The sequence below is a fragment of the Aspergillus pseudodeflectus genome (assembly GCF_044049435.1).
Source record: "Aspergillus pseudodeflectus strain CBS 756.74 chromosome Unknown BJX68scaffold_58, whole genome shotgun sequence".
Taxonomy (NCBI): Eukaryota; Fungi; Ascomycota; class Eurotiomycetes; order Eurotiales; family Aspergillaceae; genus Aspergillus; species Aspergillus pseudodeflectus.
The window spans coordinates 62,463-84,713 of NW_027263834.1; the positions used below are offsets into that span (position 1 = coordinate 62,463).

The following is a 22,251-nucleotide window of genomic DNA, read 5'->3' on the forward strand; positions in this document are numbered from 1 at the left end:
CCACTGCAAAGAGACCTCCTTGACCAAACGTCATGCAGGCCCAGGGCACAGTGATTAATTGGACGTATTTCTTTTTGCTGGCCCCAAAATCTGGAGCCCCAAGGCCTGGTCTCGTCGAAGGACCCCCAAATTGGCCCAATTATTTCCCGCACTTGGTCCCATTTCTTTCCCAATGACAGCGCCAGGCCTTTTGACCTTGGAAGAATCTTGAAGCCTACCCTCAGCCTTGTTTTCAGGTCCTCGACCAACGATGCGATCGTCATCGAACAGCTGTTTGTGCCTCTGACTCGACAGCAAGCACCGCAAACTCATTTCGTTTGGGCCGCCCCTTGCCTCGAGCAGGTGGTTCGCTCTGCAGGTCCACTGGGTCGCAGACTCCCAGCAATTCACGGAGTACCTGACTTAAATCTCCGCTACAGCCAGCCCGCCTGGCTGGAACTGAAATCGTTCTTCTCTCCTACTTTCTCCGAGCGTGCGATTCACCTCTGGTTCTATTCTGGGGTTGAAGTCAGACCACAGAAACGCTTGTGAAACATCTTTGCAGCTTTTAGGGGGAAATAGCGCCTCCCCGTCGTATTTCTACTGACTTTGCCCTCCTTTACTTTTCGAGACAAATTTACTTCTCAAGACGGAAATTGACCGACTGCGATCATTTTTGCTGGAGACGTTTAGATACTAGTTTGCGCTCAGCTCAACTGTCATTGTCTATCGGATCGCAAACGGATATCCGAAGACGCATGCGACAGGTCACGCGAACCACCTCTTACTCCAGATATACCCCTATTATGCCCACGGCACCCATGCGCATGCATTGAAAGCAATTGTGACGCAAAACTGCACGATGATGGCTACTGAGAAACAAGACTATACAGGGGTTGGAGGAGGCGGGCCAGCACCAGCGAAATTCTCGCGGTACCGCTCCGTGAGAAAGGCCGCATCGAACAACCCCCACGGACTGAGCCCTCTAAACACCTCAGTACCACCCGTACCTACCTACCAAAGCGCATCTGCGAATGTATCCCAAATTGCTCCGGATTGGACGAGCGGGTCTACTACAACGGTCAAGAAGAGCATGTCGCGCTATCGACGCCAGAAGCCTTCTACTCCCAATTCAACCTCCGATGCGCCTCCGCCTCTTCCAACTTCGCCGGAACAATACACGGCTTCTAGGACGGACCCAACGACAAGATATCCTGATGATTATCCCGCCCCCCGTCCGTCGAAAGACTCGTATAGACCTGATTTGACGAAGCCGCGGGGAAGATTCATGGACACAATGAGGATTGACACACGCGGGAAGGGCATTTTTGGAGCCACCAGCAACATTTCAAGCGAGTCGGAGCAGGAGGAGCGCGAGAGAGATAGGCAGGCGGCTATGGATCGCTTGACGGGTGGATGTGGGGAGTCGCCGGCGACACCCTCCAGCCGTCAAAGACCAGCCACTCGAGGACGAGCCGCAACAGAGCGCGAGGCCCCGAGAGTGACTGACATCCGACACGCAGCTGACAAGGACGCGAGTCGGCGCCATTCACACAATGAACCTAAGCGCAAATCTTTCAAGGACGCGATGAAGTTCTCCCGCCCAAAGGGCAAGACAAGCCATGGGCCTGAAAGTGCAACCGAAGCCAACGCCGCAACCATATTTCCCGGAATCGATGCCCCAGTTTCAGCAGTCAACGCTGGCGAGAGAACTGTTCTCGTTCAGTACAAGAAATATTCTCTGAAGCTTAGTGTTAGCCCATCAACGTCTGCTCATGACATTCTAGCGTCCGCTTCGCACAGCGTGCCCGAAATCGAACCTTCCCGCTTTATACTCATGGAATCTTTTACCGCGCAAGGCCTAGAGCGACCTTTACGGCAGTACGAATGTGTCCGAGATGTGATGAACTCGTGGGCTCATGACGCGGAAAATTCTTTGATCATTGTTCCAGGCCCGAGTATGGAGGCACTTGATTTCTTAGACTCCAAGTCTGTGCCAAAGAACCCCCCAGCAGACGTGACCTTTCACATCTATTATTCCCAGAAGCCGCGAAAATGGGACAAGCGCTATCTCACCTTACGATCGGACGGACAGATCACTCTGTCGAAGAAGGACATGGCGAAAGACCAGACTAATGTTTGCCACCTCTCTGACTTTGACATTTACTCCCCTACCCCGACCTTCCTCTCGCAAAAGATAAAACCGCCGAAGAAGATTTGCTACGCCATCAAGAGTCAACAGAAATCGAGCATGTTCCTTACAACCGAGAATTTTATCCATTTTTTCGCGACAAATGATAAATCGGTCGCCGATGGTTGGTATAGGGCCGTTCAGACATGGCGCAGCTGGTACATGGTCAACACCTTGGGTGCGGGTCAAACCGACAGCAGTAGTGAGCGAAAAGCAAGCATCAGTCGAATTCAAGAGGAGCCCTCTCAAGTCCGAACCTTCAAGCCTCTCTTAGCCACCATCGACACTTACAGTAGTGAGGAGAGTGAAGAGCCCCTAGCCGCACGCTCCAGGAAACGGCAACCTTCTTCGCGTGAAAGACCATCCCGAGAACATGGGCCCCCGCCTTCGTCCTTTCCCAAGTCCCTTGAAACCGAATCACCTACCGCACAATTATCCGATGAAAATCCTTTTTCGTCATCAGGGCTGCTGGGACGGACCTATACTCTGCGCCAGAAGGCGATGAAGGAGCGGGAAGACCGGGAAAAGAGGGAAGCGGACGTATTGTTCAATCAAGGCCTAGTTGGAGGGACATTGAACCGCCAATTCAGCGCCTCGCGGCCTGGTAGTCGATCTAATAGCATGGCATCAGCTCAAGTACCTGATTTGGATATCCTCTTGAAGCGATCCGGGTCGATCAAGCAAGGCAAACCGCTTGTTGACCTGACGCCTGTCTACCAAGAACCTCCACAGCACACACGAAAAGGAAGAGGCGTCACCGTTGACTCAGGTGCGCCACTGATTGAGGCTGCTACGGGACCTGAAGCAGCCGGCGGCATCGCGATTCCCCCAGCGAAGACCTGGAGACGACCTACAGCACCTGCAGAACCTCCCTCCAGTATAGAGACCCGAACCCGCAACCGATCCAACACGGCCCGCAGCGCCAGCAGTCGCTATCGGCACCCTAACACACTAGCCACAGCTGTATCTCCGGTCTTGCCTAACGATGTAGCTCTCCCAGAAGAGCAAGGCTTCGTTGCGAACAGTCTTCTCGCTCGGACGGGAACTGGAACTCTTCCTCCTGCAACTGGCGTGCCACTGGGACACGGAGTGGCCACAGGAGACCGCAACGCCACGAAGCCAATGTTGGATATGGCACCCCAGAGCCCATTCGCAGAGGGAAGTCTGTTACGTGGGCTGTAAGCCGCTCGATACTCAGCGCTCGCCTTCTTCATGATTATGAGTTACTTTGACCTCACGCATACCATGACTTGACTCAAGCGAAGCGTTTTTTTTTTTTTTGTTATTGGGAGTGCCCACTTGAGTTTAGGATTTTTCCTCACTTGAAGTGCCCCTTTTTGCCACGAATTTTATTTGTTTTACGAGTTTTTGTGTGACTTTGTATACCCGGCTGCTTGCTTGTATCTATCCGAGTTGATTAGAGCAAATAAGGTGCCTCGTCACCTCTTGATTTAGTGTCTCATATTTCGCTGATTGTAAGTCATTGTTAGGTCACTGTCAAGCCACTATTAAGATGACATATAGAGCCGTTTGGTCCTTCATCTTACATCACTAGTTCGACTACGTTGGTCCGGACTTTACGTTCAGGCAACACTACGACTCCGAACCAATACGCGAGGTCAATTAAACTTATTTTTGACTGTCTGGAAGCTAACTATGAATAGCAGGCGAAAAAGCTCTGAAAATTTAACAGAGTTTTACTTCTTCATCTACTTTCTACTTTTCACTCGCCCTACTACCTTTTGCCTACCTTCTCTCTCGAGCCACATCCTATGATGCGCACGGGCAAGATTTATCGGACAAGAGCCAAGATGTCGACTTCGGTGTGATGTTCGGCGACATTGACAGGTGCCAGAAAGAAGAAAAATGGGATTCGATAGGACTGTGCCACATCCCTTGCGAGAACCTGACTGGGATCTTACAAGTCACAAAGAGCGATCTTGCATTTATCCCTACGAAGGAATACGAGTGTCCCTCTCCTCTCAGTGAGTATTATCTCTATAGAATCTAAAAGGATACAGACCTGACAGATACGCAGGCCCATTAATCAAAGAACACGACGTCCGCGAATGCCATCTCTTCCTCGTCGACTATAGAGACTTCAACTGGGGCTGAAAATTGCGTGCCATCATCCGATCCTGCCTCGCCGCTGAGAGGCTGGATATTGAAAGGAAAGCAGGAGACCTTGACAGCAAACCGTTACGGACATCTGCGAAGCTGGAGCTGTCAGGTCCGCTGTTTATACTGATTTATCTCCATATACCTACGCAGGGTTCGTGCTCAAAGGGAACAACAGAGGGCTGGATTCAAATAAGAATGGCGCTGTGCGTTATGACGACTCTAAGTATGGTATTGGGTTTGTGATAAAGTCTACGGGCCCAGAGAGGGTGGAGTGGGAGTTGAGGAGTTGCTTGGTGCCATGAGTGGGATATTGCACTCCTGTTGCTTCCCTCTTTTCTTTTCATTCTGTATATACATGCTTCATTGAATCAAAGTCCGCTGACAAGCCACGTGTCGACTATAGGAATCATACAGCGAACCCGCCAAAAGCGCAACAAGGGCTCAGATGACGACATGTACGGGATCGTAGCAAGCGGCGAGCTCATACATTTGAATAAACTCACCAGCAACGGAGAGGTCCTATCCTTGCCTGTCTTCCTACCCGACGGTGAAGGGCTGCCGCCCATATGGAGCTCCCTCCGATCCATTATACACGCAATTCAGACCAAGGTACCACCGCCTGCTGACCCCGAGAAATGCATTATGAGGCAGACACGAGACTTCCGCGTCGCGAGGATGCCCCTTAATCATAAATGGGGCTTGAATTCGGACGGCAGACCTTACGAGCAACCCGATGACTCCCCGAAAGCTATAACGAATGCAAGACTCAGGCGTCAATATGTGGAGCGGCTTCCTCTCCTAAGCCCGGGCAATGCCGAATGTGATCGGATCATCTGTGAGGAGTCGGAATTGGAGGAGGACGGCCTGGGCTGTGAGAGGCCGTGCCCTCACCCTGACCTTAAGGAGAGTGTGCAGGATGTGGGGTACAGATCGGATCTCACGATGATGGCAATGCTCCAGGCTCGGAAGAGGGGTATGAGTTGCTGTGATGCGATACTCCGAACTCATGACACTACCTGGGACTACTGATTATTGACTTTATATCAATGAAGCAAGTCATTTGTTTTTTTTTGTTCAGCTGCGTTCTCGCTGCATAGCTCCATCCTATCCGTCCACCGTCACAACATTGTGAAATCATCCTCAGGGTCGGGCCAAAGTTCGAGGTCCTCAACCTTGGGCTCTTCGGCTTCAGAGTCCTCGCTTTCGGAGCCTCCAGACTCACTGCTAGAATCCAACTCATATCGCACTTTAACCCCACGTTTTGTCTTCCATTCCTCGGGAAACACATGTGGTCTTATTCCCTCGTAGCAATCCTCCGAGTCGGAGTCAGGCTCAGCAGAAATATACCGATCAGATTCAGGGCCACGGGGGCCGCCAGCAAAATTCCGAGCCCTTCGACGTTTGCGCTTCTCCAGTTGCACGGCTTTCTGGTGCTCCTCCTCATCACCAAACTCCGAGGCTTGAGGTAACTCGCGAGGCGTACCGTCCGGGTTCATCTCCAATGAATACAAGAGTATACTCCGCTCGATTGCAAAACGTGCTGGTCTTGCCACTCCATCACCAACAAGGTTTGGGTCGAGAGGTGCCGGGGCGTTTATTTGTATTGCATGGATGATCTCGCGTAAATAGGGCCATATAGCGGGAAGACCTTCGTTCGTAAGGAGAAATACCGGGGAAGATTGCACTTCTGCCGCATCGTTAAGCTTATGAAACTGGAGAAGATCTCCACTCGTCACGATCCCATACACATCCAAGTTTTTCTCCCCACGCTTCTTGCGAGTCAATTGGACTACCCCTGAACGAGCGCCTGTTAGTATATCAACTGTTAATATGGGTAATCAAATGGAGGGGGAAAAGGCGGACGTCGTACTCATATCAACCAGACAGGTTTTCAAATCCCACTTGACCCATTCTGGTTTTGTATACCGAATTGTCAGCCCAATCTGCCATCGCCTGGGCCCATAGTAGACTGCTTTGCTGATCCTCGGATCCAAGCATCTATTTCTTTCTCGAAATCGGAATCCAGCAAAGATGTGTGGGCCTCTGTCATAGTATAGCGGCCGCGGGTGCTGTAGGGTCTCAGATCTCCTCCTCAACCACGGAGTTTCTTCTACTGTTCTTCCCTCGATATCTAGCCTCTCAACAGCCAGGCAAGATTTTATCGCTGTTTTCAGCTTCCAATATCGACCCGGTGCCCCAAAAGAGTCCTCATGCAATAGAAGTGATTGCTGGGTCTCGCGAAGGATGTCATGCTCTTGGATCACTCGAACTTGGATATTCATCTGTATTAGCAACGAGCTATGTTCGTATTGGGCCTTGGGGTGTGGAGCCAGTGTACTCACTGAGATGTTGGGGGCAGTCGTACTGCTTCGTCGGGACCAATGTATCACCATTCCTCGTCACCTTTAGAATCCTTAGCAGGTCGTTCCAGGGGATGTGGCGCAGCCGCGTAGGCTTCCATTTCCCTTTCTCCTCGCGTTCATCGAGGATCACGCCGAAATCACCGCCGTCGATGTGCAGCATTCTTAGTCAGGTACTTTCAAAATGACGGTAAAGGCAGAATGTGGAGGTGGAAGGAGAATGAGAAGTGAAGACGAAAGAAGACAGGCGAGACAAGAGGAGGAAATAAATGCCTTTGGTTCGCCCATCAAGGTTTTCATCTCAAGAAGTTAATAGTCATCAGCCCAACCAACTTTCTTTTTCGGATGGTGGGTTCTCGAGGAGATAAAGTTTCCATGGAAAGACAAACGTTATTGTAAAAGGCTTAAAGAAATAATCAAGATATTATTCAATCCAAACTGCTGCCGTGTCGGTACAGAAGACCGTAAGGAGGAAGTTGGTGATGTCCAAGAGGTTCAATGCGAGAGGTGAGGTTCTTATGCAGCTCTTGAGCGGTCCAGCTATTTACAACAAATAACCCCATACTCTTTGATAGAGAGTGATCTGACATCTCTATCCGGAGCCCATTTTGTCGAAATTATTCCTCAGTAATTATGACAGGCAAGACTCAATGTCCATGGATTTTGCTTGGTATATGCCTTGAGTAGTCGAAACACCATCTACTTAAGGCTACTTGCCATGTAGATGAATGTTAGATCAAATAGAGATACCTAAATACAGGCCCAGATTTACAACCCAGACTTAAATTGCGGCTAAAATAGACAAGAGAGCAAGCAAGCACCATCACTAGATTCTACAGCGCGTTAGAAACCTGCTCACTCGCTATGGCAGACCTCCAGCCCCAGTGAGATCCTTGTGTTATGTGTTATGGGACGAATCTTTCTTTTACACTAATCTTCACGGGTCTTTAGATCTCTTCGTACTCTACCTGGTTCGATTTTCGATCAACAAAGTCCTCTAATACTTCTCACAGACTAGGTACAACAAAAATGCCCCCAAGGAAGAAAGTTAAGTACTCTTACTCCGAGGGAGGCAATGACGAGACCCCAGAAGGTGTCGCCGAATCCGAGCAAAAGCAGAAGAAGAAGTCCTTAGCGGTGAGGGAGCTGGATCTCTTTTGGACGGATATCGTGGAAATTGTTAAGCGCTTCCTCCCTATCTTCGTTCTTCCTACGGTTATTATCGAGCTTTAGAAAAGATTCCAGAAGCATATGGAGGCTATTCTCAGCCCAACGGTCATTGAGCGAGCCATGGACAGCTGAGGCGAAGCTTGCGCGGTGGCCTTTTAGGGTTGGTCTCGGGGGAAGCAAAAGCGGTGGGCATGGGAAATTCCTCTGCTCCTCATGTCGGTAACACTGTCTGCACGAGATGGCGTTTAGTGGGTTTAGCACCATCACAATAATCAGCAGGTTGCCAGCCTCCAATGAGAAGAAAGTGAGTGTTATATCAGGTAGTCAATCAGGAGAATATGATAATGCAGTGGGAAATATCATCCAAGGGCAGGACTTACCACAGCAGAAACCATATGCGTTTCTATGGCTTACCCAAGTAGCCCGGTTGATCTTGCAGAGAAATTAGCGCAAAGGCCTCTCTGGCTTCAACAACACCACCGCCGTTGCTAGCGGAAGAACTCTCCCCCCTACATGAGTGAAGTGCTTCTGCTAAATATTTGTGAACTGAGTTATCCCGCTGCAAGTAATTCAAGAAGGCAGATTTTATGCCCGCGTGCGCCGACTGGCCCTCAGCCACATTACATTTTCAGCTGGTGCTGTCAGTTTACCTCCTATATTCCACTCAAGGGTCGAAAGAAAGCAACTGCCTACTCTAGAACGCCTGCGGTCGTGCTACGGTAACATCCATGGCTCGAATAGCAGTAAGATAGCGGCCATATGATCCAGCCACCGCGGGGAATGCAAGATAAGCGGGTACTACCTGCTGTGCATAGATATTCCATACATGCACAAGCTGAGTTCTTCATCTCATCTAGAAAAGTACGTGTCCCTAATCACAGTCCCATTTGGGACTCATTATTGAGTTTTCAGTCTCATTCGTCAACCTTGGATCGAGTGAGTCTGTACGTCCACTCAATCTGGACCAGAGGCACAGGCATCGGTTAGACGCAAGGAGGTGTATCCTGTCTCACTTTACAGTTCATGTCTTGCCCTGGTCTAGACACCGTTAGTCACGTTCTTCCTCCTTACCTCCCCGGGCGAACGGGCAATTGGTCATATTTCATGGTAGATATTTTTAGTGCATCATCTCGAATCCCTGTCTAGAACCTTGGCAGAAGAATGAGCGAGGATTCGAGAAGCCCCTGACGTCTGAGTAGCATTGCTGGGCGGGAGATGTTCATGCAGCCCTACAAACTATCGATGGGCTAGACCGCTGCATACCACATAGGGCAAGATTGGCGGACCGTTGCAGAACCCGAAGTTTCCGGTTGTGCAATGGTATCCACAATTATAGGCAGCAGTATTTCACGAAGAAAACAACCCCAAAGGAGGAAATGCAGGGAGAAAAGTCCAAGGTGGAATCCATTGGATGTTTTGGTTGAATTGAGAAAAAGAACGAAAGCCAGTCACCAGTGACTATGGCCAAGCAAAACGAAAGGGAAAGCCTTCGGGTATCAGAAGGTAACGTGAATCGCAAGCAATATTAGATGCAGTTATACAGCTCAAGCCAAAACAACCGCTCAAACGCTATATCCATCAAATCAAAATTCTATAAAGTCTGGTAAAGATCTCATCGCTGCTGAGACCTTTGCGAACGAAGGGTAGATTGGCGTCGGATGACCGAGTCAATGTTTGTGTTTAGTGCAGCGTTGCGTTGACTCGGGTCGAACGCGGACGTGGTACCATTTTCCGAGACGGCCTGCGATTGCTGCCGACCCAGAGAGCCTATCTGGCTGAGGTTGGACGTTCGTCGCCGCATGCGTTTCTCCGCATCGACAATTTCTTTTTGGTTGAGTGATTCAGAGGGAAGTAAGATGGCACGATCAAGACTGTAAGGCAAGCCACGATGCCGTCCACGGATCTGCATGGCGATGATGACAAGGGTTGAGATGACTCTGAACTGACTAACAAACGAAGCGTTCACCCCTGGATAGCCAAGGGATAGACCAACGGTTCCGTATGCAGAGACGACCTCAAAGAGCACAGACCAAATCTGAAACGAGTACTGACTGGCGTTCTCCAGACGATCACCTTCAACAATGGTGATGATGAACAAGCCTAAGCAGACATACCAAAGATCGAAACCAAGTTGCTTCCGCAAGTGAGTCCCGATGTAGCTTGGTGCTGTTTGGGTGTCTTCGTTCACGTCATTATCGTCTTCGTACACACCCAAACTCTTCTCCTCGTAGACATTGGTCCGCCTGACGGAAATAGCAATCGGGAACACAGAGATGTACATCATGATCATGTAAGAAACTTGCACAGCGGGGTGTAGTTCGGAGATGGCCACCACAGCAAATCCAGCGGTTCGGGTACAGGAAGCCTGGAACAGTCCGTCCAGAATCTTGATTCCTGTTGACAAAGATGTGACGGTAGGGTCATTGAGCTAGGCGTATTAGTTATGGCAGATCCAATAGATTGGGAAACGCTCACATCAAGGATGATGAAGAAGATCAGATCAATCCCGTTCAAAAGGATAAGGATAGCGAACAGCCACCACGTGGCATTTCGTGGAAACAGGAGTGTAAAGCATCGTCGCGGATGGTCCAGGAGAAACTTGAGCTCCTCCCAGAGTGGGGTTTCTTTTGACACAATTTTTGACAACACCCAGATAATGAAGCGAAGCATACATGGGAATCCCGTATTGCCAATAACGATGAGAAAGGTCATCAGGAGTAACGGCCAAACTGCAGTCTGGAACTGAAGCATGGAGTCCGGAGTGATCGAGAACCCGACATCGTTAAACGCCGAGGCAGCCGTAAAAATGGCCCACCATGGGCGTCCCTGACCAGCTGCCTTAACAACATTGCCCCAATGGGTCTCCATGATCCAGGGAAGCAAGCCAACGATACCCAAAAGGTGGAATAGGACGTAGTACGCTATCAAGATGACGGCCAGCGTCTTCAAAGCGCGATACTCGATACCTCCAAGTTCATCGCGTTGCTCCTCGGTCAAATCGATAAAGTTCGAATTGCGGCCCACAGTCGCATCCCAGCTAAGATACGGCAGCGTAGGTCGTTCGCGTTCCTGTGTCAGTGATCGAACAATACCAGTAAATGTGGGTCTGCGAGTGTTAGTCCGCCCCAGTGTAGCCGGGTCACCATCCTCCCTTGTCTCGCGAACGGTTGGGCGGGTATCCAGGCGGGGAAAAGTAGAGTTACGGGTTCTCGTCCATGGCATCTCCGGCTCGTTGATCGTGATATGTGGTCCATCCGTTGCGGGAATGGTGTCCTGCTCCTCTACACTGCGGGGACTTCGAGGAGGATCTGACTGAGCAGTTCCGCTCCGTGCGAGTTTGGTCTCGTCGTTTTCTTCATCCTCCAGAACTTGCGGAACACCACCGCGATCGTACTCTCTCGGACTGGGAATACGCAAAGCGCCCTTGTTCTTTCGCTGCTTCTCTAAGAAAGCAATGTGGTGCTCGGGGCTCAATTGTGGAGGAACACGAAGATTGCCAAAATCGCGGTTAACGGTGGTATTCATATAATCCTCCGTTGTCGTTCTGTTCACACTGCTCGCATTCGATGTGGGTGAAACAGACTCGGAGTCGCTCTCCGAGATGGGGGCTGCAGCACTTGGTCCATCTTGAGAATTGTTTTCCGAGTTGCCGCGCAAAACCACGATAGGCCGCCCATTGATGCCCGCTTCTTCCCCCGCAGAACTCTTATCTTCGCTGATAGTTCGGAGGCGGGATCTCGTGGTGCGCAGAGCTCGGGCGTCACGAACAACGTGCTGAAAGCGCTTTTCGAACCAGTAAAGCCGGACGAAGACCAGAGCTGTATGTATGAAGATCGGAGTGGTGAGCATGGAAACAAAGTAAAGAATGACCTGCTGGTAGGTGTACAGCAGGTTGAGATCCACCGTGTTCAGTCCACTCTGTGTAGCCGCACCCGCAGCGAAGAAAAGAGCATCAATGTATTTCAGGTCGTTTCCGGGGTAGATGATGATGGAGGAGATGAGGGCGACGGAGATAATATAGATATAGTGAATGAGGATGAAGTTCAGGTGTAAATCCTTCAGCCATGGTATGCGGGCCTTGTGGTAGGCCGCCTGGCGAAGAATAGCGGAAAACATTCGGCGAGTGTGACGGTTGCACCGCCGTGTGACAAGCTGCGGAGAGCGATGTGTTGAGGGTAAAGGGGATTGTATATGTACGTTCTTCGGAGAATTTTGCGAAAGGAGGGGCCCAAATAGGAATCAAGTCGATAGTCTGCAGGCGATTCAGGAATGGAGATCAGCCGCCACGCGGTACTGGGCTGCACGAAGCTGCGCAATGCCGATCAGCTACCAAACAAGGCGAGAAAGATGAGGCAAGGATGATTGCACAAAAGCCGGCGTTAGCCTCTGGTCAGGATAGAAGAATTCTCTGGAAGAACCAAGGCATTTTGAGCGCTCGAGGACATGGCGGAGGAGAGGTAAATGAGGTGAAAGAGAAGCTCAAGAGGATGCCGCGGGAACCAAACTTGGGAGGCAGAAAGAAATTCAAGGGCGCAGCGCCCGCTCTTTTCAAAGGGAACCACGGCAGATAAATGCGGCGACCACGGTCGATATCGCAAAAGTACTCTCAGGAAGAATGGAATTAGGGACAGTGAGAAAGGAAAAAAGAAACCAAGCAGCCACGCAGCCGGAATAAAAGAGGTAGACCAGGGGTGACGCGCACTAGAGCAAATCGTCAGGTCCTGATTCGAGGCACTCGCATGATCCTCTCATCATCCATGCAGATTTAGTCAACTTAGCCCGGCGTGCTCTGTTGCTTATGCTGGCTAAATAATTAATCCCATTAATTTTATTATCCCACTTTCTGAGACCCGTCTGGCCGCCGTGCCGGACGCTGCATTCGGCTTGAATCTCGCCAAGACAGACTCAGCTTCTCGACTTTTCCGAGTGCATGCGTCCTGTGGCGGTGCGCTCCACCCGCTGCCACACATACTCCATTCCTACTTTCGTCGGGGTGCAGGGTCGTGTCGTGAGTTCTCGGCTGGAATTGACTTGGATGGGAGAATCTCATCTCATCATTGCACACCGCATTGCGTACTGCACGCTTACCACTGATCATGTCATGCCTCTTCACGACAGCCACAGCAGCCACCAAACGCCCGGAGAGACAAAGAGTCATTGAGATCCATAACCTTTGAAGTATTCCTTCATCTTTGAGGTTCGAACACTTGAAACTGGACTCGGGTCACCTGCCATCGAGTCTCGAGTCTCGACTCGAGTCCGAGACATTGGATCGGAATTGAGACGCCTCAAAAAAGCAAAAGCAAAAGCCAACCACCTTTATTTAGACTAACGGTTAGGCCGAAATGCGCTTTGATTGAAGTTTCCATTTCCCTGGGAACAACAAAAACAATGAGCAGGGGAATCGAAAAGAGCGGTCACCTCTTGGCGCGCTTCCTGCAGCATCCTGATGTCCCTGACCCCTGGCTATCAGCTCTCAATCAGAAGCAGCCATAAAGCTCGTGATGCAATTGATTGGCTGCGAGGATCTTATCTGCGCGCGCAGACCGCATCTGATTCTGCATTTGGAGATGTGACAGGTGAGGATTTGATAGTACTCCGTACGGAGTATGGTTTCACAACTTGAGGCTTGAGCGATCAGAGGTTTGCTCTGCTTCTTCTTCCGCGGACTTCGATTATAATCCTTAATTCTACCTCTGATCCTGCAGTCTCCCGGTATTCTCCGAGTTGGGCTCGGGCTTGTGGAACGAGACAATCGGAGTTGGGATAGGGTAATGTACAGATAGTCGTCGTACAAAGACGTCCATGAGGGTGGCTCATAAGGCGAGTTTGAGCGCCGCCATGTGACATGCGCCTCCTCTCAGTCTCCATCAATGCGGATACATTCAGACACCTTGGATTGAGGAGTGGCTGAAGAGTGCTAGAGGTAACATCTCTGTACGGGCCAACAAAGAACGAAATATACAACTGGTTGCATATGTTCAGCAGGCGATGAGGACATTTTTCCCACGAGGATAACTCAATGGAGGCTAGTTTTTCTAACGTGTGCCGAGCGCACCGAATATGTTTGACTTTTTAAGACCTCAGCCAGTGGCTCTGGACATTACTTTGAAAATGCTTTATAATCTTACAAACCCTGTAAATATTCAACAACTTGGCCTACTGGCCCAATGGCAAGGCGCTTGACTACGAATCAAGAGATTGCAGGTTCGATCCCTGCGTAGGTCATTTTTTTTTTTTTCCCTTTTTGCTGAACCTCATCCGGAACGGTCTAGACTTTTTGGTCTCGCCACTGGCGTTCCAGTGGTGAAGGCGATCAGGTGCGGTCAACCTTCATCATAAGGGCAAGTGAGAGAGAGAGAGAGTTGAATCGTCTTCATAAGCGTAAGAAATGTCCATCGTGTATCAAAACCGCTATATACCAAGACCCATAACATCACCCGGATCTTCGCACTTCTGTACAAGACCCTCCACCAACGAATTGAACTCCTTCTGCTTCTCCCACGGTAACATATGCCCACTCCCCTTCCAGACCTTGTACAGTATCCCCTCCCCAATCTCCTTACTGAGTAACTCCCCATGATGAAACGTCAACATCCGATCAACAGTCCCATGCAGCACTGCAATCCTCTCTCGCCCGACGGCATCCCCCAACGCCTTCAACTGCGCGGCCGACTTGTGATGGAAATAGCACGCAACAACCTGCATTAGAAACCCCTTCTTCGTAAACCCCTCTGTATCCTGCAACTTTCGCAACCTTCCCGCCGCAAACCGATCGCGCTTCGTCGGGAAGTTTTTCTCCGGCTCCTCATACTCATCATCCGGCTCCTCCATGAACTCCGCAGGGAACAACGAATGCGCCAACCTTTCCAGCTCCTGGTCCATCTTTCGCGGGATAAACATCTCCGCGCGCTCCCGCAGGTTCTCCAGGAACGGCGCCGTGCGCACAACCCGGGGTGCTGTACAACACAGCGTCAGACTCGCCAATCGATCGGGGATAATCATCGCGATCTCCTGCGAGATCATCCCGCCCATGCTTGCGCCGACGAGGTGGATATCGCGGGAGGGCGGGCCGTCGAGGTCGATCCATTCGAGGTGCGCGAGGAGGTCGACGGCGTCCTGGGCCATTTCGGACGTGGAGTAGAAGGAGAGGGGCTTGTCGGATTTGCCGACGCCGCGGTTGTCAAAGACGAGGCAGGTATACTTGTGCGCGTTGTCGTGTCCAAAGTATTTCGTTTGTCGCTTCCAGTCGCTGTGTACGGCGTTGAGGCCCATTACCCACTGAGTGTTTGTTGTCAGTTCCTTCCGTCTCAGCGCAACTCAATGTAATTGCCTTTGATCTGGAGAGGGTTATGCACTTACCACAAGCTTTATCGGACCCGTGCCATGCGTCTCGTAGTACAGGTTAATCGGCCCGCCGCGTCTCTTCTGCGCGACTGGGCATCTACCGGAGGTTGTTGGGGGGAGCTTCCAGTCTGTGTACTTGTAGGCCGGATGGGCGACGACCTCTTCCGCGGTTAATGGCGCCATTGTGTTCGTTGTCCCCTGTAGATTCGAATTTTGGGTCGAAAGTGAAAAATGGAGGGAATGTTGACAAAACTTGCGACGGCAAACGCAGACGACCTCCTGCTGGACACGGAGGCTTGGCGCACGAAGCCGAGGCTCAGTGTGGGTCGCCTGCCAATCAGCCACGCTAGATTGAGCCTGATTTTTGACTGTCATCATGATGCAATACTACGATGTCCTCCTCTTCATATGCTCGAGATTGTGTAAGTCTCCCGTTAAGTTTTGGAATTAAGCGGATTATCCTTTCCTTGCTGCTGGAAAAGGCCAGCCTGACTCTTGACCGCGCGAAGTTGCTTCATGGGAGAAATATATAGCCGAACTGGCTCGTGCCAGCGTTTTGCCGGGAAAGCAAACCTGGGTTCAAATGACATTCGTTGCTGATTGAACTTAATAACTGTGGTATATAGTTTTCAGGAACAAGGTACGACAATTTCTTAGGATGTACTTGTACTGCCAATAACCACCTGGAGTGTCCTTCATTTCGGCGACATAGCGAGATTGACTCACATTTATATTATACCCGTCTATACCCCATCATAGCTGCTTATGGCGAGTTGTCAAGCCGCTTTTCTTGGCTTGTATGCAACCATTGAGTCTCGGTCCGCGGAGATTGCGATACCGAGTACTAGATAGTGAATACAAGTAGTCCTTTGTGTACTAGACATCACGCATTTGAGAGCACCAGACCATTGCGTCATGCTAAGCCAGTCACAAATGAGTATATCTCATATATGTTATCCTAGCAACTAGGGGAGACATCGACTGGGACAATATTTATACGGGCGCGGACGCCTTGGCCGAAAACGGATTTGCTCTCAATATCCCATATATAGCGCGGCCTCGAGCCATCTTGATTGTTGCCCAGCACTTTGGAATAGTGGCAGACTCCGTTAGAAGCCTTGGTGTATTGATTTCATATAATGTTGTTTCTGGCACGAAATGATGTTCAACAACATGCAATTTAGCGGAGTGTTTGCTTTACCACTGCTCCATGTTCTGCCCCTTATAGTCAGCTTCCCTTGTTTCAGGCCAACTAAAAGTGTTGCTTCAGAAACAGCTACCTAAGTAGGTACTAGATTCTCAGAAACAAGGCGTGACAAAAAAAGAGAACAAAGTTTTATTCAGTCAGAGACTTTTCGCCAGCCTTGCAGCCTCAGGCAGTTCGATGCTAGATTACGTCATGTGTGACACGAGCAAGAATGAGGGCATTCAGCTAGTCCGAAGGCGGAAACAAACAAACTGCGACGTGTTACTTGAACCTCGAACTTGTCAGACAGAGGACACTGATGTACAATGCCCAATAATCAACCACGAGGATTACCATTGAGACAATCCATCCCCGGGCCGTGGCGGAGGCTACCGAACCTAATATCCGGGCTAAGTGTTAGTGTTATCTTATCGTAACGACGCGTGGGGCACGCGAGGGAGCAGCTCCATGATCCAAGTGGGAACCAACGTCGCCCAGAGTACGTACCTCGATCATCACGTCTTATCCTGCTGACCGTCGTCTCAATCCTCAAGCCCAACTCAAAATGTCCTCCAGTATCTCTCCGGAAGCGCAGCATCACGTCGTCTGTCTTGAAGAATGCCATTGTCCTATCCCGGGCTTCTCCTTCCCCCACACCTATACAGGCTACGCCTCGGTCTCTCTCGACGAGAAAGAGATAGTGAGTCAGCTCCACGACGCCACGATCGCAATCACGACCATTGTGCCCATAACACCCGAGATCATCTCTCAATGCCCGCGCCTGAAATGCGTTTTCGTCATGGCAACCGGCGTGGAATGGGTTGATATCCCTGCCTTCACTGCCCGGGGGATAACGGTGATGAACGCACCGCAAGCAAATGTAAGCAGCGTTGCCGAGCACGCAATCGCATTATATTTCTCCTCTCGCCGCCGGGTTGTAAGCATGCATAACCTGGTTATGGACGGTGACGAGTGGGCTGAGAAGCGGACGTTGGTGCATCGGTTTGGAGGAGGATTGGGCGAGCCGCCGCATACGACGCAACAAGAGGTTGTAGCAATAGTGGGGTATGGGGCGCTGGGGCGCAGAATCGAGATGATAGCGCGGGCGCTGGGGATGCAGGTTCTCGTTGCGGAGAGGAAGGGAGTTATGGGCGCTGAGGTGAGGGAAGGAAGGGTCGGATTCGAGACCGCGCTGCAGAGGGCGACGGTGGTGATGATTACAGCTGCAAAACGGGCGGAGACGGTTGACCTGATTTCGGAGGAGGAGCTAAAGAGTATGCGAGCTGACGCGTTGGTGATAAATGTCGCCCGTGGTGGGATTGTGAATGAGGGGGCGTTGGCAAAGGCGCTGAAGGAGGAGTGGATTGCCGGTGCGGCGACGGATGTGTTTGATGGTGAGCCGCCTGTGCGCGGACAGTCGTTGCTCCTTGATAAGGGCGTGCCAAATCTGACAGTGTCACCACATATCGCCTGGTTCTCCGAGTCGACGATTCGTAACCTGCAGGACTTGCTGGTCAGAGGGGTCGAGGGCTATGTCGAGGGCAATCCGATTAACGTTGTTTGTTGAGCAGGGCGTATGGGGCTTCATGGCGGTTGATACAATGCACAAAAGAGGGTGCATAGCATGCAACGATATGCATAAAGGCGAGCTGAAGAAGGGAGCTGATCAAGGCTCGAAATTAGCGGCGAGGCAGGATAGGACAGAAACCCACATCACGTGGCTGCCTTCAACTGGGGAAAGAAGAGTGAAGAGGGCGCCGCTTCATTTATACCAGAACTCAAGGCCAATTCGGATGCAAGTGTACTCTGCAGACAGACGTGCTCGGGGTTTGCAGCCTGTGCAAAGTTATGCGTGTGATAACTACTAGCCAATAACAAAATGGAGTTGGTCTTATTCTACTCGAAACCCCTCCATCCATTTCTATCGCGGGGCAGGCGCATGACAAATATCGGAATACTGTTACGAATCCCCAATAACCAGCCGTTACACAGTCTGCGGGCAGTGCGCAGCCTCGGCCTCGGTGCTCAATGTCTGGTGAACAAACTGGGAATTACCATGACCGGGATCCAGAGGTTAGTGGAAGACAACTAGTGCACACGTCGATTAATATGCAAGGCGGAGATAAAAGTGTCATTCGGACTCGCCGGGGTACAGCACAAGACATCTTGGACTCGGAAATGGAAGGTGAGCCTTGCCAATTCATGTGAGGACAATCAGCTTGTCACTTGGAATGTTGCGATTCCACGTCATTTTTTGAGATGAGTGTTTGCTTGCTAATCCTGGTGCAGTTGATATGTTGAGGAGCTCTTTGGAATATGTCAAAGCAATCGAAACTCGGCATGTGGTGGGGAGAGCTATGGCCGCTATAAGGCTGTAAGTGGTCCCGCACAGCTCGAATGACGATCGTGGTAGCACAGGATGTGCCTTTTGGTGTTTAAGCGGTATAAGCTCGCGAGATGTTGCCACACTTCTATCTGATCGTGAGTACGTACCCCCCGTGTAGGCGTCGCTTCTGATTTCGAGACAGCGAGGGCTTACCAGAGCAAGGAAAGCAGTAAAGAATTAGGCAGGGCGCGGGATCCCCGGTGGATGGGCAACGGATCTTCAAGGTCTCCAGGGAGGTGGACCTGCCCAATCAGGACGAACATCTTCCCGGCAACATGGATTAAGCATATTGACAAGGTGACTCTAGGTCGAGTCAGGGACGGTCCATCTAGATAATTGATCAGAGGCGTCTAGCCCGGGCATTATGCACTGACAAACCAGAACTGAAGGAGTGAGTCGTCTTGCAATGTTTGTGCCTGCACTGAGCCCAGGTAGGCGACGCGGCGTGACCTCCGACAGAGACTCTCAAAGCTCTCTCCAATGGGCACCACTTTACGTCACATCTTGGCTCGCATTGAGGCTCATTATTTCTTGCGATCGCTCCACTATCTCCGGGCACCCATTTCTCTCCAGCTCTTGCAGGCGCCCACGCCTTTCAAGATTTTACCCTCTAACCCTTGAATACGATCAGGTACGACCGTGATATTGAGCTATTCAGCTTGTCTATAAATCAGGCCACAAGCCCGTTCAAAATAGGATGATCGAACTTTTCCCTCAGCTCCAACCCTACTTTTACTATAAGCTCCAACATGTCCCAGATGCTACGAGGACGCAATACCAGGCATGCCTCAGCCACTCGACGGGCTCAACATACCCTGCCCACCCCCACACGCTGCTCCCGCACGCCCTTCTTGTCTCTTGACACAAACTTCAGCACTCCGGCTGACCACTATGCTGGCAGCGCTACTCCTGCTGGAGCTTTTGATCAGTACTTCCTTTCCCCTTTGTCACCCTATAATTCGTTCCGCGGCGTTTCCAGTGCGGCCAGTCGTCCAGAAAACGATATCTCACAAATTCGCCAATTCGACCATGGCAGCGGAATGCTTCAGGGAACTATGGGCTACGACAACTATGGAGAGGCCGTCGCCAACACTCATTCTGCGCCCTGCTTGAGTGCCTCCGGCACCTCCACCGACCCTTCGCCCACGTCCTCTAGAAGTTATTCCGGAGGTTCCCAAGCAGTGGCTGGACACAACCATCTTTTTGGAGGTGAATACTTTGACGGAGGGTATGTACCAATTGGTTACGACTTGCCGTGGCACAGGCTAACGTATGCGTCTTATCGCGATAAGCCACATTGTTCTGCGATGCAAGTGGGAAGGCTGCGACTATAGCGGAGGGTTCCGGCGCACCCATGACTTGAAGCGTCATGTCTTGACCCAGCATATCGAACCTCGCTCCCACGAGTGCCCGGAGTACGGGTGTGGCATGTCGTTCAATAGGCGAGACAACCTCCGCTGGCATCTGCGACGCGTGCATCAGCGCGTGGAGAACAGCTGACTTGGCAGTCGCAGCGACGTATGCAGCGATGTCTTGAGTTTACTCGCATCCCCCCAATTGGAAGCCCAGTGACTTATATTTTCTGATCTCGATACTATGTGCTTTTCCCTTTCTCAATGCGACTATACTTTACTTTACAGCAGACGGAGCTCCTCTAATTAGCTCTCTTTTATGTGGTTATAAGTAATATTTGCCGGGGACGAGCGATGCATTACTTTGTGCCTTTACCAGGCGTCTTATTCTTCAGGCGGGTCAATTTCAAATTTGACGAAGAGCTCTTTCAGCTGGCGTCAGCTCAACTCGTCAGCCCCTGCTGAACCACTTACCAACCCTTCCTCTACCCCTCGTTAACGCGGGGCTCAAGACAAGAGATTCGAGGAAAATAAGCATTGCTCACTGCTTGTTGATTATCAATCGAAACATAGCTACCGATCGGATGATTGATAATCAAGCCAGGGGTTTCAATGTGAGCTTGGAATTCATCGATTCCGCGGACCCGATACTCTGGCCCAGCCCAGTTCAGCCCAAAACGCGATCGGCTGAATGCCCAGGGCTAAACGTTGAGATCGATCGGCTGGGGATTGCATTCTTGAATGGCCTTGTTTACTGGGAATTATTCTCTTCTTACTCACAATGGTCTTCGCTCTGTTACAATCTGGATTTTATCCTTGAGTTAGGGCTAAGCCCACCGCGCCTCAGAATCCGCGAGCGGATATATTTCCCGACTTTTTCGATACATACTGATCTCATCGATCAACACGGACCGTGCCGTGTCCGTGCTGGCTTTTTGCCACCGACTTATCCACGTTGCACAAGAGGCCGTCGAGGAATGCACAGCGCCATGAAGGATAGATCAGCGGGCATAACCCCCAACGTTTCGATGAGGCTCAGCAGCGCCAATAAAAGGGCTGTGACGCATTTGGTGAGGAATGTAGAATGTCGCTGGAAGTGTATCCTGTGGTTGCCCTCAGCTGTGCCCAGTCGCCTTCGCAATGTGGCTTGCCTGTACGAGGTGTCATGGTTGGATTTAAAGGACCATATACCTCAGACGGCAGTTGGGGCGCTGATACTTGGTGAGATCTTGGGTTCTGTAGTGCGCTTGCAGTGGTTTGTGAGTGGCTTCTTGGGATATATGGAGCTGTAAATAGATACTTATTCATTCAAGAGTATCAGGAGTGGGTAGGCGCGCGGTCTCCTATACCTACCGTAACGTCTGTCGCTCCTTCCTTGATGCATGGAGGGGCGAGCATGTCCACGGCGGGAGAAGCCTGAACTCACCAACCAATACATCATCACCACATTACATCACTTACTTCAGAAACTGCTATTCATTAAACATCATGTCTTACCTTTGTCTATGCAAATCAGATGGCTCGTGCTGTAACCAGGAATGCGGAATGACCCCCGAAGCTCTGTCCGAACGACCATGTTTATACATCAACAATCCTGAGCCAGACAACCTGCCTGCTGCCATCGATCGCGCGACTTCTGTAATGCAAAAAATCCCAGTCTTTCCAACTTTGGCTGATGGACTGCCCGAATTTCCCAACAACGTGACTGCGGATGGACTTGGACTACGCGATGCTACTTCTGATCCACGCCTCCCAGAGCCTATTCCCTATCAATATCCACCAGAGTCTACCCTTAAAATCCCCGGCGCAATCACGATACCTGCAGATGACGACGGGGAATCTGGACCCATATCTCCTCATCCCGATTCACAACCTCGACCATCTCCGCCTCCTAGTCCTGAACCTGAAGAGAACAATATTTCGCAACCGCCTTCGACAGCCCCAGGAGCGATCACAGGCGCCCAGACATCGGTTGAAGGGAGAAACATGCAAGCCATCGGGACTGAAATCACTGGAGAACAAACGGCTAACGCTCAAGTTCCTGCGGAGAAGGATCTTCTTCCCTACAAGTGCTGCAAGTGCAGTGACACATTCTTTAGTCAACGAGGACTGAATTCTCATATGAAGGCTCACGACGCCAAAGGTATCTTTAAGTGCGA

At 50.8% G+C, this 22,251-nt stretch overlaps 8 protein-coding genes and 1 non-coding gene across 9 annotated transcripts; 5 read left to right on the forward strand and 4 right to left on the reverse strand.

Annotated features, from left to right (window-relative positions):
* Nucleotides 1–157: 157 nt before the first annotated feature.
* BJX68DRAFT_245645 (uncharacterized protein) lies at nt 158–3,627 on the forward strand. The gene has a single exon (XM_071041530.1). It carries the CDS (start codon nt 842–844, stop codon nt 3,350–3,352), a length of 2,511 nt encoding a protein of 836 aa, XP_070894494.1. The 5' UTR covers nt 158–841; the 3' UTR covers nt 3,353–3,627.
* A 1,117-nt stretch (nt 3,628–4,744) lies between these two features.
* On the forward strand, nt 4,745–5,320 carry BJX68DRAFT_271187 (uncharacterized protein; the record flags this gene model as incomplete). The annotated part of the gene is made up of 1 exon (XM_071046897.1): nt 4,745–5,320. The coding sequence occupies one exon, from the start codon at nt 4,745–4,747 to the stop codon at nt 5,318–5,320; it is 576 nt and encodes a 191-aa protein (XP_070894495.1).
* Nucleotides 5,321–5,409: 89 nt separating this feature from the next.
* Nucleotides 5,410–6,814, reverse strand: BJX68DRAFT_271188 (uncharacterized protein; the record flags this gene model as incomplete). Its single annotated transcript, XM_071046898.1, has 2 exons — nt 5,410–6,086; nt 6,634–6,814. The coding sequence occupies 2 exons, from the start codon at nt 6,812–6,814 to the stop codon at nt 5,410–5,412; spliced, it is 858 nt and encodes a 285-aa protein (XP_070894496.1).
* Nucleotides 6,815–7,553: 739 nt separating this feature from the next.
* BJX68DRAFT_245647 (uncharacterized protein) lies at nt 7,554–8,465 on the reverse strand. Its single transcript, XM_071041531.1, has 2 exons — nt 8,202–8,465; nt 7,554–8,109 (listed from the first exon to the last, which is right to left on the reverse strand). Exons 1-2 carry the CDS (start codon nt 8,214–8,216, stop codon nt 7,783–7,785), a joined length of 342 nt encoding a protein of 113 aa, XP_070894497.1. The 5' UTR covers nt 8,217–8,465; the 3' UTR covers nt 7,554–7,782.
* Nucleotides 8,466–8,941: 476 nt separating this feature from the next.
* Nucleotides 8,942–12,447, reverse strand: BJX68DRAFT_245652 (potassium ion transporter). The gene is made up of 2 exons (XM_071041532.1): nt 10,297–12,447; nt 8,942–10,249 (listed from the first exon to the last, which is right to left on the reverse strand). Exons 1-2 carry the CDS (start codon nt 11,935–11,937, stop codon nt 9,434–9,436), a joined length of 2,457 nt encoding a protein of 818 aa, XP_070894498.1. The 5' UTR covers nt 11,938–12,447; the 3' UTR covers nt 8,942–9,433.
* A 1,530-nt stretch (nt 12,448–13,977) lies between these two features.
* BJX68DRAFT_t149 lies at nt 13,978–14,049 on the forward strand. The gene has a single exon. It is a non-coding gene; the product is annotated as a tRNA-Arg (tRNA).
* Nucleotides 14,050–14,182: 133 nt separating this feature from the next.
* On the reverse strand, nt 14,183–15,469 carry BJX68DRAFT_245655 (alpha/beta fold hydrolase). The gene is made up of 2 exons (XM_071041533.1): nt 15,184–15,469; nt 14,183–15,102 (listed from the first exon to the last, which is right to left on the reverse strand). The coding sequence occupies exons 1-2, from the start codon at nt 15,349–15,351 to the stop codon at nt 14,236–14,238; spliced, it is 1,035 nt and encodes a 344-aa protein (XP_070894499.1). The 5' UTR covers nt 15,352–15,469; the 3' UTR covers nt 14,183–14,235.
* A 1,362-nt stretch (nt 15,470–16,831) lies between these two features.
* Nucleotides 16,832–18,368, forward strand: BJX68DRAFT_245656 (D-isomer specific 2-hydroxyacid dehydrogenase family protein). The gene has a single exon (XM_071041534.1). The coding sequence runs from the start codon at nt 16,920–16,922 to the stop codon at nt 17,919–17,921; it is 1,002 nt and encodes a 333-aa protein (XP_070894500.1). The 5' UTR covers nt 16,832–16,919; the 3' UTR covers nt 17,922–18,368.
* Nucleotides 18,369–19,489: 1,121 nt separating this feature from the next.
* On the forward strand, nt 19,490–20,240 carry BJX68DRAFT_271192 (uncharacterized protein; the record flags this gene model as incomplete). Its single annotated transcript, XM_071046899.1, has 2 exons — nt 19,490–19,968; nt 20,033–20,240. 2 exons carry the CDS (start codon nt 19,490–19,492, stop codon nt 20,238–20,240), a joined length of 687 nt encoding a protein of 228 aa, XP_070894501.1.
* Nucleotides 20,241–22,251: the final 2,011 nt, after the last annotated feature.